Genomic DNA, 18,209 nt, shown 5'->3' with positions numbered 1-18,209 from the left:
ATAACAATGCTTGTCATTTGTACAGCTTCTTGTATTGATAATAAATCATGCTAGTGTTGTGCATTAAATAGTTTAAAAAAAAAAAAATCAATTTTTTTTGCCATGTACAAAATGGTTGTTTTTAGAAGCTCCTGCATGTGCTGTAGCATGTTGTTGTACTCCAGAAGGTGAGAGTTTTTTGCAGACCAAACACAATAAATACGCCTTTTTAATGACATTGTACTAGCAAGGTGGTTTTGTTTGTTGATAGAATAGACTAATTCCAATTTTCCAAATGTAGTGATTTTTGTAAAATGAACCTTTTATTGAGACAGAATTTGAAGTTCAAGTTACAAAACTGTTGCTAAAATGATCAAGTTTTAACCTTAGGTACATTGAAAAGCAAAAGGAACAGCCCAAAATATGGACAGATGTCCTACAAATATTTTGCCAGGGACAATTCAGCTGTAATTAGAGTTTTGAGAATGCAAGCAAAGAAGGATTTTTTTCTTTCACCTATATACAACTTGCAAGTGTCAGTAATCCTTCAAGATGACATAAACTGTTGCAAGAGTCGATTTCTGGTTCTACAGTATTTTGTTGGTAGTGGGTTTTTTTGTTTTTTTTTTTTTGTTTTTTTTGGCATTGTCAGCATCATCTCTGCTCAGTTCTTTCTTCAGTTAAGATGCTTTCCAGGAAATATGAATGGAAAAGAATTACCTGTGTTCTTTTCAACATGTAGGATGCTGCATGATGTGGCAGAGTTTATCCCCATCTATCTAAATATAACTGTGACTGAAAAGGAGAAAGCAGTTCTTAGCTTCAGAATTTCAGGACATTCAGAAGAATCAAGCAGTCTACATGTAGAAAGTTTATTTTAAACTTTTTATAAAGATTAGCTATTAGCTCTAGATGGAATACGTGGAGATTTAAAATCACAGAATCGCAGAACATTTCATACATACATTTCAGGACTTCTTCCAGTGCTTGATAGAACACATTTACATGAATGTTTTTTGTTTTAGCACTACATCTAGTTTCAACACTTTCATCTAGTGATGTGAATATGTTAAAAAGGAACAACTTGCATTTCTGAAAGAGGTGAAGTGCTTGAATATAGCAAATGCCACTCAGAAGTTAGTCCCCAGTTTCTACTGGATGGAGTTTTCTTGACTCCAACTTGTGATTTTTGCTTAGTTTTCTTACACTGCATATGTTTGGAGCATTCTTTCTCCTATGCTGTGTTTTCTGTGCTGTGGTAATAAAAAATATATTCAATGGCCAGGTTTCCAAATGTAGTTTGTATTATCTGTATTCGAAGGAACTAACTGTAAGCTTAGAATGACCCAGTCAGAGAACAGCCAGTTCCAGCTTCTCGGTTCTCTGAACAAGAGTGGGCTGCAGCACACTATTTTCTAGAGAAAATAAATGATGATTGACTGAATTTCCAGGGCTTTGAAGTAATGTCAGCATCTGCTTATATTGCATCCACCTACATATATAACAGGCCTAGCTAAGATTCATTCAATCCATTGGCTGCTAATTAGGAATTTCATGCAATTTGGCCTGAACCCTGAGTCTATTCAGGTTTCTTTGCTTGGTAGCCTTGTTTAGTACCTTTGTGATAGATGCTGAACTTCAGGAATGATTCGAGGTTGGATTCTGCTAATTAGTACTATTACAAGGGGAGTTTCAAAGCTGTAGTAACCAACAAGAACAGTTATCAGTGAGTTTACGTGAAAACTGATTAATAAATGTGTTTTAAACATTTTCTGGTAGCCTATACTAAATTTTCCCCCTCTACTCTGGAGTACTGTGTCTAGATCTGGAGCCCCCAGTCCAAGAAAGACAGAGAGCTGTTGGAGAGGGTCCAGAGGAGAGCCACAAAGATGATCAGGGGACTGGAGCACTTCCCCTATGAAGACAGGCTGAGGGAGCTGGGCTTGTTCAGCCTGGAGAAAAGAAGGCAGTGGGGTGACATCATTGCAGCCTTTCAGTACCTAAAGGGAGCCTACAAACAGGAGGGGAATCAACTCTTTGAAAGGGTTGATATGTGTAGCACGAGGGGAGATGGTTTTAAGTTGAGGGAGGGGAGATTTAGGTTGGGTGTCAGGGGGAAATTCTTTACAGAGAGAGTGGTGAGGTGCTGGAACAGGCTGCCCAGAGAGGTTGTGGATGCCCCATCCCTGGGGGTGTTCAAGGCCAGGTTGGATGGGGCCCTGGGCAGCCTGGTCTAGAATTAAATGGGGAGGTTGGTGGCCCTGCATGTGATGGGGGGTTGGAGAATCATGATCCTTGAGGTCCCTTCCAACCCTGGCCATTCTGTGATTATGTGTACCACAGTTGCCACAGTAGGAAGTTCTTCCTGTGTTTTATTTGTTCCTATTGAAAAAGCAGTCTGACATCTCTGTGGCCAAGAGGCACAATATTTGAGCAAATCCCTGTGTCATCCCTGATGATCAAAGAGTTGGCTGTGGTCCTGACAGCTAGCTAGGACAATGACTGTGATGTACCTTGAAAAGAAAAGGTGGAATCAAGTTACCTCAAAATTTGTCTTTTGATAGGGAAACTAATGAAAAAACATGATTTGTATATTGACCAATTTTTTTCTGCTGTCCAACCCTGATCAATCATGGTTAATCACTTTTTCTATAGGGTACATAAAAGCTCTGTGTATATTGACAAAGTAATGCCTTCCAAAATCTATCATTCTAGCATCCTCTTGCACTTTCTGAGCATTTACTAGGCTATTTCCTTTTTCCACGGCTCCATTACTTGGCCCAGGAGAGTTATTTTTGTTTGGGTTTATTTTTGTTGATGTTGAGTGGGTGCATCATAGAGCTGGCAATCTTGATAATGATCGCACAATTGGAATGTGCTTTTTTAAGATGCAGTCTCCACTTTGGAGTGCCTACATCTACAGCCACAAAAGCCTGTACCGGTGGGACAGAGGAAGAATTGAGACGTCTGCAAGAACTTAATAATTATGGTCAAGTTCTACTGTTTGAGGCATTCTATGACCCTGCTTGTTTTACTTGTGTTGACGTAGTCTAAAATCTTGCTTTTACCAGTAAATTTATTGTTTGCATCTAAAATTATGTTTACATCCCAGTTAAACTCCAGGCTGCCATTTCTGTGCCTAAGTAAATGTAAGATTCGTAGATAAGTTATCTTTGCAAGTAAATGTCCTGGTAGACAACATTGTATAGGGGCTAGATGGGTTTAAATTTAGTCAGTAACTCCAAACCATGTTTCCTGAAAGTTACCCAAACTCATTGTCTTCTGGAGTATGGCTGTTTTCTACCTTTCCTCATAAAGCTGAACCAATATACAGTGAAAGATTTAAGAATATTAGAGTTTTTGTTTGTTTGAAAAAAATAAAATGAAGAAGCCTAACACTGTTCAGAGATGCAGAACGTACGTATGGCAGTAAGGATTACAGTCTCTTCTAACTCTGCCTATATTTTATCCACTAATGTAATTGCAAAATACCTGTGTGGTCTTCGGAATAGGGACCAGAACCTGATTCTCTTTTTTTCTCCTACTTGTAGGTTGAGCGTTATGTTGGGGAGCTATGTGTTCATTCTTTATGTTGCACATGAGTTTTGTGTCAAAGCCTTCTTGATTAGCTAGGATTGATTACCTGCCTCCAAATATGCTGGTCCTTCCTCCCTCCCACCCAAACAAACAAAATAGGAAGAATCAAAGTTTTTTGGTAATGTGTTGGTTTGAAAACTCCTGGGTAAATTCATAGGAGTAAATTCGTATAGTAATATATGGAAGTATAACATTGATGTAGATGATTGTTTTAAAGAAGTAATTTTTCAAATCACCTTTTCTTTATTTAGATCAGGAGGATTTCCTAGGACTATATAAAGCGGTCTTTAAGACTGAATGTGAAGATCCTTGGATTATGTCACCAAGAATTTCTCTGCTTTCTTTGAAAGAATTCACTGTCTGTGTGCACCTCAAGCTCAATTCTTCCAATAGTCCCTGGACAGCGTATGTATACAACCAAGAGACAACTAACAGCAATCCCTCTGCAAATAAGCATGACCTTGGACTTAGCGGAGATCGTGGTAACTTGAGGATCTGGTTGTTTGGAAATCAGATAAATACGACAGTGGTGATGCTTCAGGAAAACATCTGGCACCAAATATGTACCCAGTGGAAAAGTGAAGATAAGGAAGTGAAGCTATTCATAAACGGAAAAAAAAGACTAAATGAAAAACTAATTAGAAATATGTCTCTCCCTGGAAAAGGGCAGTTCTTACTTGGCTGCTCAAAACTGCCAGGTACAGCTACATCACCTAATCAGGGTATGACTGGGGAGCTGTACATGTTCAGAATGTGGGATAAAGCAAATATAAATCTTGCCAAGCACTGCAGAGATGGTAGTATTGTACGCTGGAGAAAGGAGGATTGGATGTTTAATAAGACAGTAGAAAAGGACAACTCTTTGCCATGTGGTAAGTATCACTGCTTCCCTGTTTTTAGAGTAGCATCATTGCAAAAAATCGATGTAACATGTCTAACATTTTGTCTTCTGTATTTTAGAAAGTCTTTCTCTATTGGTCATTTTTGTCTGTTTATGGGGATGGTGAGAATCTGCAGCTCTCGCTAGCTTTCATGCAGATTTAGAAGTTTACTAGTGTGCTTTTTGTAGACTTCCCGCTTGCTCCAACTTTTGTGTCTGTCTGCTGCTCGTGTAATGGCAGTTAGAGTGGGATGCATCCAACCAACGCCTTGGAGTATTAGGGCTTTTTTGTTAATGTCATCTTAATTAATTCACATACCTTAAATTATGTGAATAAATGCAGAGGAAATCATTGGGGATCCTCGTTTTGCACGTTTGTTGGGCTTGGGCTTGAATGCATGTGAATTTTCACATCATTGCTGGCACACTATACCATTTTTAGCTTGTATGGTCTACATCTGTAAAGATAACTGGAGTCTCTAATTTACTCTTGTTTCTGTAGCAATAATATCTTCCTTTATTAAAATGGCCAGATGGTTTCTAACACCTTTCTTAAAGTTCTTCTCTGACCTGAAAAAGAACCATAAAAAGCTTTAAAACAGAACAAAATAAAATTATACTGTCAGAGAACTTGAATTTTAGTATAGGTAAGGTGGAATTAAATTGAGAAAATGTTCTTTCTAGCTTTTGCTGTCCTCTCTGCTGAGGTAAAAGAGAAATGAAGTTTGAGTAGGATCCATTTTGTCAACTGTAGTAAACGGCATTAAGCCCATAGCCGAGAGTTATTAAGGTGATTAGTTCACTTGATTTCTTAAACTAGAATGGAAGTGATTATGTTAGATGACAGATGGTGACAGCCCTGGTCTTCATCATCTCTATCCTTTCAAACTCTACCTACTCATTTTGTGAAGACTGAAAAATATAATTTAGCTATGTAGTTTTAAAATCATTCACTGGCTGTGTACGTTTCAAATGTTGTAGTAAGGGCGTTAAAATAGAATGAGAAGATTTTATTTTTTTCTGAGAAAGAAACAACCAGCCTGTGGAAGGTGAATATTTAGCATGTGCTATTGAGACAAAGAAAGAAAAAGCACTGACAACACCAGGCAGCTTTAATTGCTGGTGGTAGTATCACAAGTGGATTTTTTTCTAGAAGTTCCTTTGTCCTCCTTTGTTCTTCCTATGTAAAAATTACCCAGTTAGTAGGGTTCTCTGCTCTGTTAAAATAGCTGTGTTATAGCAGTGAGTCTTTGGAAAGATCTGATTTTATATCTGCATAGAATGTAACTGGCAAAGAGCCACACTGCCTGCATACTCACAATGAGTGAAAAGGAAGTGTTTCATTGAAGTTGTAACTGTGCCGGAGGACAAGTTTGTAACAAGAAGTTTGTTATAACCTGGTTGGCGTTTTGTACCCCTGTGAAGCAGCTGTTTGTAAAATGCTCAGTCAAAGATTACCAAGATTTCTGTGATTTCTCAAGATCTTTGTGCAGTGTAGGCCATTATCTAATTGGTGTCTCATAGGCAATGACTCGTTCCATTAGTAAGTTTAGATTGACGTAGTGTCACATCATTAGCTTCTGTTTCTTTACCCCCTCCTTCAGGCTTTCCTTTTCTTAACTATATTCATTTTCTTTTGATTTTAGTTTTATACTAATTTCTTAGATTACCAAAATTTTGTTTAGTTGCTTCTTAACTATGTTAGATCTAATAAGGACCAGAGTCCTGATTGTGTTAAGATTTACTTTTGTGATTAACACTTAAAGACGTGCAGAACTTAAAGTAAATTACTTCCCAGAAGTGAATGGGCATTACTTTTGCTATAGCTAAGCATCATGTGCATCTGAAGATTTGCAAGAAAGGACCTGACTGCTTCCCAGTTTGTGATGTGATGCCAATTACATTTCTTGGAGTCAGGGAACATAGCAATATATAACTTTCAGGTCTGAGTGAAAGATGCAGCTCTTGCTTCTTTCAGTAACAAGACTTTTGGGTCCCATCTGCTCGGTGTATCTTTTGCAAGCTGAACAGATGTAAGTATTTCACATAGGCCAAACAGGTGAGATGGAGGTGTTCACTCTTCCATGTGCCAAATTCAAAGAGTAATTTGTCTTACTACTTGATTAATTATTCCTATTTAACTACAGATTTTAACGTGGACACTTATTGTGGATGTTATTGTTTTCCACATAATCCAAGAAAAAGTAAGTCATATTCTCTGACATCAGAGAATACAAGGGCAGAAGCTCTTCTGTTGTCATTTTTTGCATGGGACATTTGCGAGACCTTTAGTGGTAACTTGACAACAGAAGAAATTTGCTGTTTAAACATTAATCATTTCAGTTACATATTAAACAGTAGCATTCTTTATTAAAATATAAATATCCAAACTGTTACACTGTGCATTTATGCAAGGAGCACAAAGATGACAGAGATGACCTTTTACAAGTTTCAAAGAATAAGTCGAATACATGATTTACAGAATAATTAGAAATAGTGTCACTGGAATTAAAGTTCTGTCACTTCATTTGTGATGTGACATCAATGCCTTAAATTTTGATGCCCTAACTTTTAGCAGAAATCCAGAGCCTATTACTTTAAGTTGAATTTTTTTGCATGAATACAATACAGTGTTAGATGGTGACATCTTAATTTTTCTAGACTGTCTTGTCCAGTCTTCAAGATTAAGGTGTTGTCCCTTCTTTTCCTTGAATCCTTACACTCCCTGTATGGATGAACCTGCTGCGATGTTGCTGTAGGAGGTTTTCAGACTTGAGGGAACAAAGTCATTTAATATTGTTGGGAAGTCATCAGTGCCCTGTGTGCACACTCAAGGTTGTGGAAAACTTCAATGTGGACTGTTCTAATTTGGAGATATGAATAAGCAGAGGTGTGATTTAGACTCATGCAATCTCTTTTAAAGATTTCTTGAGTTGTGTACTCTACTGATGGCAAAATCAGCTTTCCTAGAAGGAAAGGTGGAGTTCTAAGGCTTTACCTCTTCAGGAAGAAGATTGAAATGTAGCTGCCACTCGTCCAGTCTACATCCTAGTCTATTGAGTACCAAACTTTGGTCTGTGTTATTATGTTCACCGAGCAAGTAATGAAAGCTAAAGATGTAAAAATATGTTACTTTCACCAGTAAAAAGATGTTACTTTCACCAGTGCATATATTTTTAAAGAACTGTGAGGGTACAATGCTATAGAAACCTTTAGAAGCTCTTAAAGGAAGCTCTTAAATAAATAGATCTGAAGGGGGTGGGGCAAGATGTGGAATACATAACTATGGAGTGCCTGTTTGATGAGTCACATATTGCTCTACTTTGTACATATTAACAGAATGTGTGTTTGACCTCCCATTTCTTTGATTTCATTGCCTCAGTCTTCTTCTGTATGAATAGAAGGAGCGTTTTGGAAATCAGCCTACAAGGGAAGAGATTCTGGTTCATCTCAGCCTCTGATACACATCTTTGTACAAACAGAGCTTGACAAAACTTGTATTGTAAGCACATTTCCGTAAAAACCTTTGTAACATCGAAGCTGAGTTAAAAACAGTGCACATGATTTTTCTCTTAACGTTACAGGAGTGAACTGGCCAAAGTGACAGAGCCTGATGTGAAGAAACACATTCACTGTTTCTAGGTGTCTGCTTCTGTAAATAGAAGACTGTAGGATATTAGCAGTTGATATTTTGTTGTTGAAGCTACTACACTTGGTTTTGTTCAGGAGTAGGTTCATGAGAAGTGTTTTCATGCAGCTGTTATCTTAGTAACACTGAATATAAATGAAGGGTCATTGCTACCCAGTACTGGTGACTAACAGAATACATGAGCACTGTAGCCTCTGATAACGTTTAGAAGAGGATTTATAGGGAATTAATAACACTCAAGTGGAATTGACACTTGAGTGTGAAATGTTTTAATTTTTAAGCTGGAAGATGATACTGTGTATCCATTTGGAACATACGTTTTGTCTTTCCCATTTCTGATTGAAATCTGCCGTGCGAATCACTTCTGCGAATCTGCCTGAATCAATTGAATTTCTTTAATGGAAAAACTTTCAGCACAAAGTTTGCTACCACATCTTACTTAAAAAATCTGGTTTGTACTACTTTCGTGATATGTTTGTGTGTATTTGTAAGTCAGAACTGATCTTCTCAGAAATAGGTGGTCTTGGTTATCTAAGGTCATTCTGTGATATCGGCCAAGTCCTGCCACCTGCAGAGACATTATTATCTAGCCACCACAGTGCCCCTTGGGATTCTTTCATTTGCATTCTGCTCTTGATCTCTTTGGGAGATGTGATGTGGTTAAGGCTGCCTCTGTATGAAAACATAAACTATTCTCATTTTTGGCATACTTGAAATTTAAAACAAGTGTAACTTGAGGCACTTTATTTCATATTATTTCAAAATTCTACCATTGTGCCCTAGAACACGTAAGTGTACATTTTTCTGCCTATTTTATATAAAATTATAGAATAGTTTGGGTTGGATCATCTAGTTCCAATCCCACTGCTATAGGCTATAGACACCTCCATCTAGACCAGGAGATGGTCTAGATGAGCCCCATCCAGCCTGGCCTTGAATGCCTCCAGGGTGGGGGCCTCCACAACCTCCACTGGGCAACCTGTTCCAGTGTCTCACCACTCTCACAGTAAAGAATTTCTTGCTAAGACCTAGTCTAAATCTACCTTCTTCCAGTTTAAAGCCATTTCTCCTCATCCTGTAGTCCTGTGTAGTCTGTACTTTTACTGGTGACTAGGTTTAGTATTTCCTGCCTGTTTTGTGTCTGGATCTGACTGCAACAAACTGTCTCTTGCATTCTCTCATCAAGAGATGAGAGTCCGAGAGACATAGGGCAGCAGATGTGACCCTTTGTGCTGTTCCATCCCTGCTCCTCTGTGCAGCAGACAGGGCAGAATGGGTGTCTATGTGGAAGATCCATTTCTTGGCAGTTCAAATTTTTTTCTGCTTATCCCAAGAAAACACTCTAGTTGCTGTCTTGGGTGTGCTCAAGGATGGTTTCTGCAAAAATTTAAAGGAGATCATGGAATATTAGGTAAAACAGTATTAGTCATCTATAACACTGTTCCCCTGAGATAGGGGAGCAAGAAACAGCTGCCAGTAGCTTAGTTCTTACAAAATGTTGTTATCTACAGCCAGGTTCTAGCTGCTTCTAAGTCCTCCACCCTGGAAAAAGTGATTTACTTCTGGTGGAGGGGCTGCCTGAAGGCAGGTGAATCAGAGAGGGTGTTGCCTTTCCAAAAATTTAGGGTGTACTGACTGTAAGTTAGATTGGAGTTAGGGAGAAGAAAAGGATATTTTCATTATTCCTATTGTAGGTGAATAATTGTACATTGTGCATCTTTTAAGGGCTTTCTCTTGTTTCTAATAATGAACAAAAAGCATGTCTTGAATGACTGTGCCCATGGTGTGAGAACCAGATCCCAAATCTTGCCCTTCCTATCTTGACCACTGTGGTACAAAGCTGCTTTCTCCTTTCCCTCCCTTTGGCTGAGTTGATTTTTGAATTCTACTTTGTTGGGACAGCTTGAATGAGACATGTAGGGACTGTTCCATGTAGGTTGATATCTCTAATGCTAAAGAATGCTGTAAGCACAAGGCTACTTTCTAGACAACACAAAACATTAGTCTTTTTTCTGTCTAAACTTTCCATTAAGAGGTGAATTTCCTCTTTAGTTTTGAAAAGAAGCAACCCTGGTGTTAGAATTCAAAAAACAGAGGTCATCTGTTACATGGCAATTAGAGCTGGGGCCTGTAATCCAAGGGTAAATACTTATTTCCAAAAAGGACTAGGGGCTATTGGCTGTTGTGAACAGGGCCCTGAACTGCGTCTTTCCAGGAATCGTCTACAATGTCTGACTTACAGACTCAGCTCACAGGTCCTAATGCTTACAGGTTCAGTGCTGTTGGAGCTACATTAGTTTGTGAACATCACCTTGAGTACTGTTACTAATGAATTTCGTCTCCTAGCAGACCAGAGATGCTAAAGTTATGCTGATTCCCATTACCAAAAAGGTCATTATGGGAAATAACGCTTGTTACAACACAAATAATGTTGGTTCTCAGGTAAAATTTCTGTAGCTGTCTAATAGAGCAATAGTATGAGTTGATAACCTCATTGATATGGTATGAGTTGATAAAAGGTCATACCACCAGAGCAGTTTCCTCTGCCTGTACATGTATGACTCCCAGTCTTTACTCAGCTATCTGTTTGTGTTAGAGCAATGCAAAGTTATATGAAGACAGCAAGTGACTTGCTGCTTTTGATTTTAGAGATCTGTGTTTGTAACAGAATCTGGTGCTCACTTAATGGAGATGCTTTTTCTTGTAGAAACACCTGATTCTTGTGCAAGGGGCAAGACCTTCTGTCTTTCTTGCAGCAGAAGCAAAGAATAATGCTGAATAATGTTATTTTGTATGTGTTTTTAAATTTTTGTTATTTTTAACATTATTTGTGTTCTAATTTTTTGCATCCTCAGCAAATCACAGAATCACAGAATCACCCGGGTTGGAAGGGACCTCAAGGATCATGTAGTTCCAACCCCCCTGCCTAGCAGGGCCACCAAACGTACACATTCAGATCAGGTTGCCCAGGACCCCGTCCAACCTGGCCTTGAACACGTCCAAGGACGGGGCATCCATAACCTCCCTGGGCAGCCCGTTCCAGGGCCTAACCACTCTCCTTGTGAAGAACTTCTCCCTAACATCCAACCTAAATCTTCCCTCCTTCAACTTGGATCCATTTCCCCTAGTCCTGCTGTTGTCAGCCCTTTTGAAGAGTTTACTTCCCTCCTGGGTGTAGGTTCCCTTCAGGTATTGATAGGCTGCAATGAGGTCACCCCGCAGCCTTCTCTTCTCCAGGCTGAACAAGCCCAACTCCCTCAGCCTGTCCTCATAGGGGAGGTGCTCCAGCCCCCTGATCATCTTAGTCGCCCTCCTCTGGACCCTTTCCAAGATCTCTATGTCTTTCTTGTACTGAGGGCTCCACACCTGGACACAGTACTCCAGATGGGGCCTCACAAGAGCCCAGTAGAGAGGGACAATTACCTCCCTCTCCCTGCTGACCACCCCTCTCCTGATGGAGCCCAGGATCCCATTTGGCTTTCGAGCTGCCAGAGCGCACTGCTGGCTCATGTTCAATCTCTCGTCCATCAGGACCCCCCAGGTCCTTCTCTGCCGAGCTGCTCTCAAGGCCCACTCCTCCCAGCCTGTACGGGTGCCTGGGGTTCTTCCGGCCCAAATGCAAAACCTTGCACTTTGCCGTGTTGAACCTCATTAGGTTCACCCGAGCCCAGCCCTCCAGCCTGTCGAGGTCCCTCTGAATGGCATCCCTTCCTTCCACCGTATCAACCGCACCACTCAGCTTGGTGTCGTCAGCAAACTTGCTGAGGGTGCACTCAATTCCCTCATCGATGTCATTAATAAAGATGTTAAAGAGCACCGGTCCCAAGACAGACCCCTGGGGGACACCACTTGTTACCGGCCTCCACCTGGACATAGAGCCATTGACCACCACCCTCTGTCTGCGGCCTTTCAACCAATTGCTTATCCATCGGGTCGTCCACCCATCAAATCCACTTCCCTCCAATTTGGAGATGAGGATGTGGTGGGGGACCATGTCAAAGGCCTTGCTCAGGTCCAGGTAAATGACATCGGTCGCCTTCCCTTCGTCCACCAATGCCGTCACTCCATCATAGAAGGCCACAAGATTAGTTAGGCATGACCTTCCTTTGGTTCCCTATTACAGAAAATGTAGAAAAGTATCCCTACAGTATAGAATGTCTTGTTTGGGATACAGTATTTAGTGTGTTGGTTTGATGATCCTAGATCAACAGTGTTGCAGATAAAAATGCATTAAGAAAGTGAAATCAAATTCCATGCGTCTCAGGATTTTCTTGTTCTCATCTTTAGAGATCAATCCAAGGGAAATTAATGTTCTGTTTGGTTTTGTGACTAGCACACATTCTGGTGATTTTATTTTCCTTTTTTCATGTCATCTTTAGGGATACTTTGGATTGGACTTCAGTTCTTCTCCAAATATGCTATATGCACATTCTTTTCTAACACTTAAAGACTATATAGGAACAGTGGTCAAATGTATGTGAAATTGAATAATATATCACAGCTACTTCTCCTCTAACTTTCAGCATTCAAAGGGATTCTGATGAAATACTTGGCTAGTGAACTTAGTATTGCACCTTTTTCTATAACAAGTCTTCCTTACAGATAATCTATAGCTACAATAGGCATGTGAATACAGTGCTGTAAGAGAAGTTGTGGTTAGATATGTGACCAAGAGAAGTCCCTCAGACTATGCATGCCACCATCACTTGATGCATTTGCCAGCTCCAGGCTCATGGCTTGCGTTTAGCTTATTTTGCTTCCCATACCACTGAATTTGTAACTAAAAGCTTTTGACGGTTTTAGAATTTGCTGTCTTACTGATTATCCTACAGTACTAAACGTGTTATTGGACAGCTTTTCTTATCCACCTCAAGGTATTACTTGTACTCTCAAAATCTGCAAAGCAAGTTGAAGGCACATAGAGGATGGGAGAAGCAGTTTGTCTGTAGTGACTATGTCTAAACTGACTCTTCAAGAGTATCTGAGAATGACCTTAAGATCAGATTCTCCAGGTAGAGTTTTTTTTTTTAGTGGGCAGAAACTGTGTGCTGGCCTTTGCTATGAGATAATACATACTTCAAGAGGTGGGTTCCTTTTGAAAATTTTATTTTCTCCAGGGCTTTTTTGGTTGGAAGGAAGGGCTTTTGCATGAAATGCTAACCATTAATTAAGACAAGGCTGGTGGCTTCAATTGTCATATCCACACCTCAGTCACTGAGCCCATCTGTAAAATAGCAAGAGATACGATCTCTTCCTATTCCAGTGCCTCAACACCCTCTGAGCAAATAACTCCTTCCTAACATCTATATATAAATCTGTGCTCTTGTAGTTTAAGCCATCAGCATTTGTCCAATCAGTTTGCTCCTTGATGAAGAGTTTGTCTCCATCTTTCAAGTAGGCTCTTTTAGGTACTGGTTGGCCATAGGCAGAGCTGTTCTCAGTCCACTCATCATCCAGTCTGTATTCGTGTTTGTGATTGCCACAACCCAGATGGAGGATCTTGCACCTGGCCTTGTTGAACTTCATGAGGTTTGCACAGGCTCATTTCTCAAGCATGTCATGGTCCTTTTGGATGGTATTGCTTCCTCCATTATATTGATGTCACCAGCTTGGCATCATCTGTAAACTTGCTGAGAGTGCAGGCGTTCTTTCTGCCCGTGTTGCTGATGAAGATCTAAAATAGTACCTGTGCCAGTACAGACTCACGAGGGTTGCCATTTGTCACTGTTCTCCACCTGGACAATGTGCTGTTGTCTACAGCACTCTGATTGCAACCATCCAACTAGTTCCTTATTCACAGAGTGGGCTGTCCATCAAATCTGTGTCTCTCCAATTTAGAGACTCTGATATTGTGTGAGACAGGTCTATCAGAGCCATGTCAGCTCTAGCAGTGTTTGCCTACTTCTTGTTTAGATGCTCTTTGGTAGTGTGGCTGTAGGGAGCGTGAGCATCTACGTAATGTAGATGTACTCTCACAGTATATTCTGTGCACTTTATGAATGAGTTTGTAATGTAGCATTTCTGTCTTACCCACTTCTCCCACTCCCTGCTTTCTTTCTTTGCTTCTTACTGTGTTAGTAAAAACTCATTTTGTGAATAATTCACCAGCATTTTATTTCCCCACATTCTACAAAAAAATCCAGCTTTACCAAAGCATGGTTGTGCATGGCGTTTTTGGTTGCTGCTATTTGCTCTACTTTGTTTTTACACTGGAAGTGGAGAGGCAGTGGGAAAACACAGACTAATCTGTGACTCCCATAAATACACAAGCGATAAGCCAAGTGAAAAAAGAAAAAAAAAAGAAAAGAAAAAAAAAAAGAAATGGGTACAAAGGAGTTCTGTGAGCCAGCTTGAATTTAAGTGAGAGATTTTGTTAATGACGGGAAGCTAGCAGGTTCCCAAATGTGCAAAAAGTGCATCCTTAAGGTAAGAATGAACTAGGAAGTAGATGAGTAGTGTCACAGAAGAATGTGGTATTTCCACTTTCTTATCTTTCTCTGACATTTAGAAGTTTCCTTTTTAGAGACTCCTCTCAGAAGGGGCTAAGCCTAATGAGGGCAGGTTGAACACGATCTGTCATGTGATATTTTTCTCTGTGCTTTCTCTATTCTGAGCAGGAAAATTTTATCTTCCAAATAGAATGATAGGAGACAGCTGAGGGATTTTAATTCTTCTTCTGCAACTTGAAGACCTGCTTAACTAAGTAAAAAAATATTCTCTAATGAGTTAACTGTTTACTCTTAGGACCAAACTGTAATTTGAAAGTCTGGCTGTGGAATCCTTAGGGAGAATGAATATGCTAAATGCCTTCTGCTTCGATTTGGCAGTGTTGGGTTTCTTAAGTTACCTTTTATTCTTTTTTTTTGTCCTTGTTTTTTTTGGGGGGGGGGTTTTGTTTGGTTGGTTGGTTTTTTTTAGGAGAGACATATTCTTTTTAGTTTGGTTTTGCTTTCTGTTGCAAAAGTCTCTACTCTTAGCTGTGTCACCTAATTGTTTCTATTTTTTGTCAGTTACAGAGGAAACCACCAGACCTGCAGGTGAGCATTGTTTTATAAGAAGAAAATCAGAGGAGTTAGTTAGGCTGACTGAAGGAAGGTGAAATACCAACCTATCTAGTAGGCCTGCTTCAGTTTTTGCAAAGTCGTGCACCAGATAACAAATCACTTAATTTCTTTTTGATCCAAATGTTCGCTCTGACAACATCAAACATTTAGTAGCTAGTTTGCTGTAGTTTGCTATATAAATAATTGTTTGACTCCTATCAAGATCAGATGTTCAAACTTGGAACAAATTGATGTTTTGTGATGCTGCTTTTTTCAGAATTGAAAGGAGAATGATTGTGTATGGGATGAATTCCAAACAGCAATTCTCAGTGTTGCTGTGTGATGTCTCAGAAGGGTTCTTAATAACCCATGTGCGGCATTATACGTTTGATTCCCATTCCCAGAATTAGCAACACACTCAGGGTAGGCATGTGGCTTTTGGGCTAGCTGTATTTTTTTTGAGACAACAATCTTTGTTTTCTTAACATTACACAGTGCAAACTGTCCAGTATTTATTGAAAAGAAATAATCTTTAGTTGAATTGTATTTAAACTTCAAATGTGTATGAGTTTGTTTTGTCAGAGATTTTTACATCTATCCTTTTTCCAACCTGGATTTGTTCTGACAAGCAGGTGTTGCCCTCTTCTGGTGAACACAGTTAACTTTTGGGGAATATAAGGAAAAGCTGCTGAGAATGGTGATGTATGTATCTGATCTACTATATCTGTTTGCTAATCTGTGTTCCTGGTGTTTTTTTCTCTTTTTTCTGTCTTAAACAAAAACTGTGCATTCAGAATCATCAACTGCAACATCCACTTCTGGTAAGAACATCAAGATTTTACTGATTACTACTATAGTGTCTATTATTTCCTATTAGATCAGTCTCTGCTTTTACCTGGGGTAATGCAGAAAAGTTGCAGTGCAGATGAAGTCCAACATGTAGTGTTTTCTTTTTTATTATTACTTTTTGTCTTTATTTGCTTCATTCTACTTTGTATTGAAATAGCAGCCCTCATTGGATTACTCATGATTTTTGTCAGTGATGATTGAGGTTGGGGTAGATGTGAGTTGCTTGATGAAAAGCCTTTTGTCCAGTGAACAGTTGCAGAGATGGCAGAGGGGGAACACTGTAATGACTAAAGCTCCCATATGTCTCTTCCCACTCTACAAGATGTGTGTACATCATTTAACTTTCAGGAGGTGGTGAACATCATCATGACAACATTTTTAAAAGGAAAATATTGTGGAATATAACAAAGACTGTATATAAATGGGAAGAGTCCACTACATTTTTCCTTGAAGTATGCTGACATATTGTGCTCTAAAGAAAAGGAACAATAGACACAAACACACAACACTTTTTTTACTTTTACAGATACAATCATTCTGTAGGAATGATTCATCTTTAACAACTACAGCCAATTCAGTATTTATAGTATCAATCTGAATAATGCAGATGAAGTCAATATTTAGTTTTCATTTTGTTTCCTTATGTTTTGGCTGCTTTTTTACTTGCTGTTATCTTCGGGACTGTCACTTAAGAGCTAAATATACTTAGCTTTTATTCTGGTATGGAATTAACAGAGCACATCTGAAAAGTCTTGGAATGGCTAATCCAGTAGAATTTTTTTTTTTCATACTTAAGATTTTGATTCTAGCAATGGCAGTGATGCTTTTAGCAGAGAAGTTCAGAAAGCATAATTTTCAGATGTTATGAAACAACTGTTTTTAAAAAGTCACTTAGTTGTCTTACGGGAGTGATCAAAGTGATCCTTGAACCACTTAATATTCCTGCACTGACACTTAAAATCTGCTTTCTAAGCATATCCTGAGCAATCATTAAATTTTCTTCTGTTCTCCTAATTTCTTTCTTTCTCCCTACTTTCCCTTTTCCCATTCACTTAAAAGCATTTATCACTTCACGGTAGTGTATTTATACATGGTTTCTGCAAAAATAGCTTCCTTGGAGACAGTTTTCCCAGCATATCATCCCTGCTTCTGAGTGTTACAAGTTCATGCAGGAACTCAGCCTTTGGGCTGAGGAATTAGTTACGTGAAACTGATCTGCCTCTTCCAAAAGAAGAAGCCAATAAAAGGAAGTTATCTCAAGGAACTCTGTTATTAGCTTTTTGCATTCATATGCTTACTGAGATGGTCAAATTAATGTCAGCTGTTCGTACTGGGCGCAAAAGTTATTCCTAAAAGGCAATTTAGATCTTTAAAATTCAGTTCCTGGTGGAAGTGTTGCATTCTGCTTCTTTCTCCAAAATACACAGAAATAAAATACTACATTAATATCTTTTTTCTTTTCTTTTCTTCCAGAATCCTCTATTGTTACTTTTGTCACCTATCCTATTAGTCCCTCAGGCAAGATTTTATTAATGTTTCTCTTACTTAGATTTAGTTAGATTTAGATTTTTTTTTAGATTTTTAGTTGTTTAGATTTTTATTTTATGGTTTTTAATGCCACTGACTTTTCTTCTTCAGAGATGATTTCAGATGATGCTGCAGAAAGCACAGGTGAGAGTTAGCGCAAGTGCAGTCACATCTGAAGGGAAATGTGTTGCGTTCATGAAAGTTTGCTTTTTTAATATTTTTTTAAATTGAGACTTGTTTAGTCCAAATTCTTTTCTTAAACTGTCTTAAAATGCAATTGTCTCCAGTCTGTATTTTAAGTCTCCATGAGTGGTAGGGTTTCAAAATGCATTGTATTAGCTGAAAGCTGTTATACTTTTTTACGCAGAATGTTGCAGTGTATACAGAAGCCCAAACTGGGCAGGTATAGAAGTTTTTGGTACATCTGTAGATGGAATGTTTTGTATACTTCATGATAGTATTTAAAGAATTTTACAAAACTCAAACCTCTATAGGATTCTTTAAAAACACTTAAATTATGTATATAATCTAATATACGTAATTTATAATTAAATAATTTCTTGTATATAATATATTTTACATAATTAACACAATTTATTGCATATAATATAAATTTATGTTAAGTTATGTTAAATGTATGTTCTTGCAATGAGTTGCCAAATAGCATCAGTAAGCTTCCATTGGG

The 18,209-nt window shown here is 38.8% G+C and overlaps 1 protein-coding gene across 4 annotated transcripts in view; it reads left to right on the top strand.

Annotated features, from left to right (window-relative positions):
* ADGRG2 (adhesion G protein-coupled receptor G2) overlaps positions 1–18,209 on the top strand; it is a 92,016-nt gene that overhangs the window by 48,940 nt on the left and 24,867 nt on the right. For all 4 annotated transcript variants that reach the window (XM_052673974.1, XM_052673975.1, XM_052673972.1 and 1 more), the window contains exons 3-6: positions 3,828–4,448; positions 15,116–15,142; positions 15,943–15,969; positions 17,636–17,668. In XM_052673974.1, the coding sequence (XP_052529934.1) occupies positions 3,828–4,448; positions 15,116–15,142; positions 15,943–15,969; positions 17,636–17,668 (708 nt within the window). The remainder of the gene's footprint in view (positions 1–3,827; positions 4,449–15,115; positions 15,143–15,942; positions 15,970–17,635; positions 17,669–18,209) is intronic.

The sequence above is a fragment of the Tympanuchus pallidicinctus genome, unplaced genomic scaffold (genome assembly GCF_026119805.1).
Source record: "Tympanuchus pallidicinctus isolate F22 unplaced genomic scaffold, pur_lepc_1.0 scaffold14, whole genome shotgun sequence".
Lineage (NCBI taxonomy): Eukaryota > Metazoa > Chordata > Aves > Galliformes > Phasianidae > Tympanuchus > Tympanuchus pallidicinctus.
This window is presented reverse-complemented; position numbering and strand designations above follow the sequence as displayed.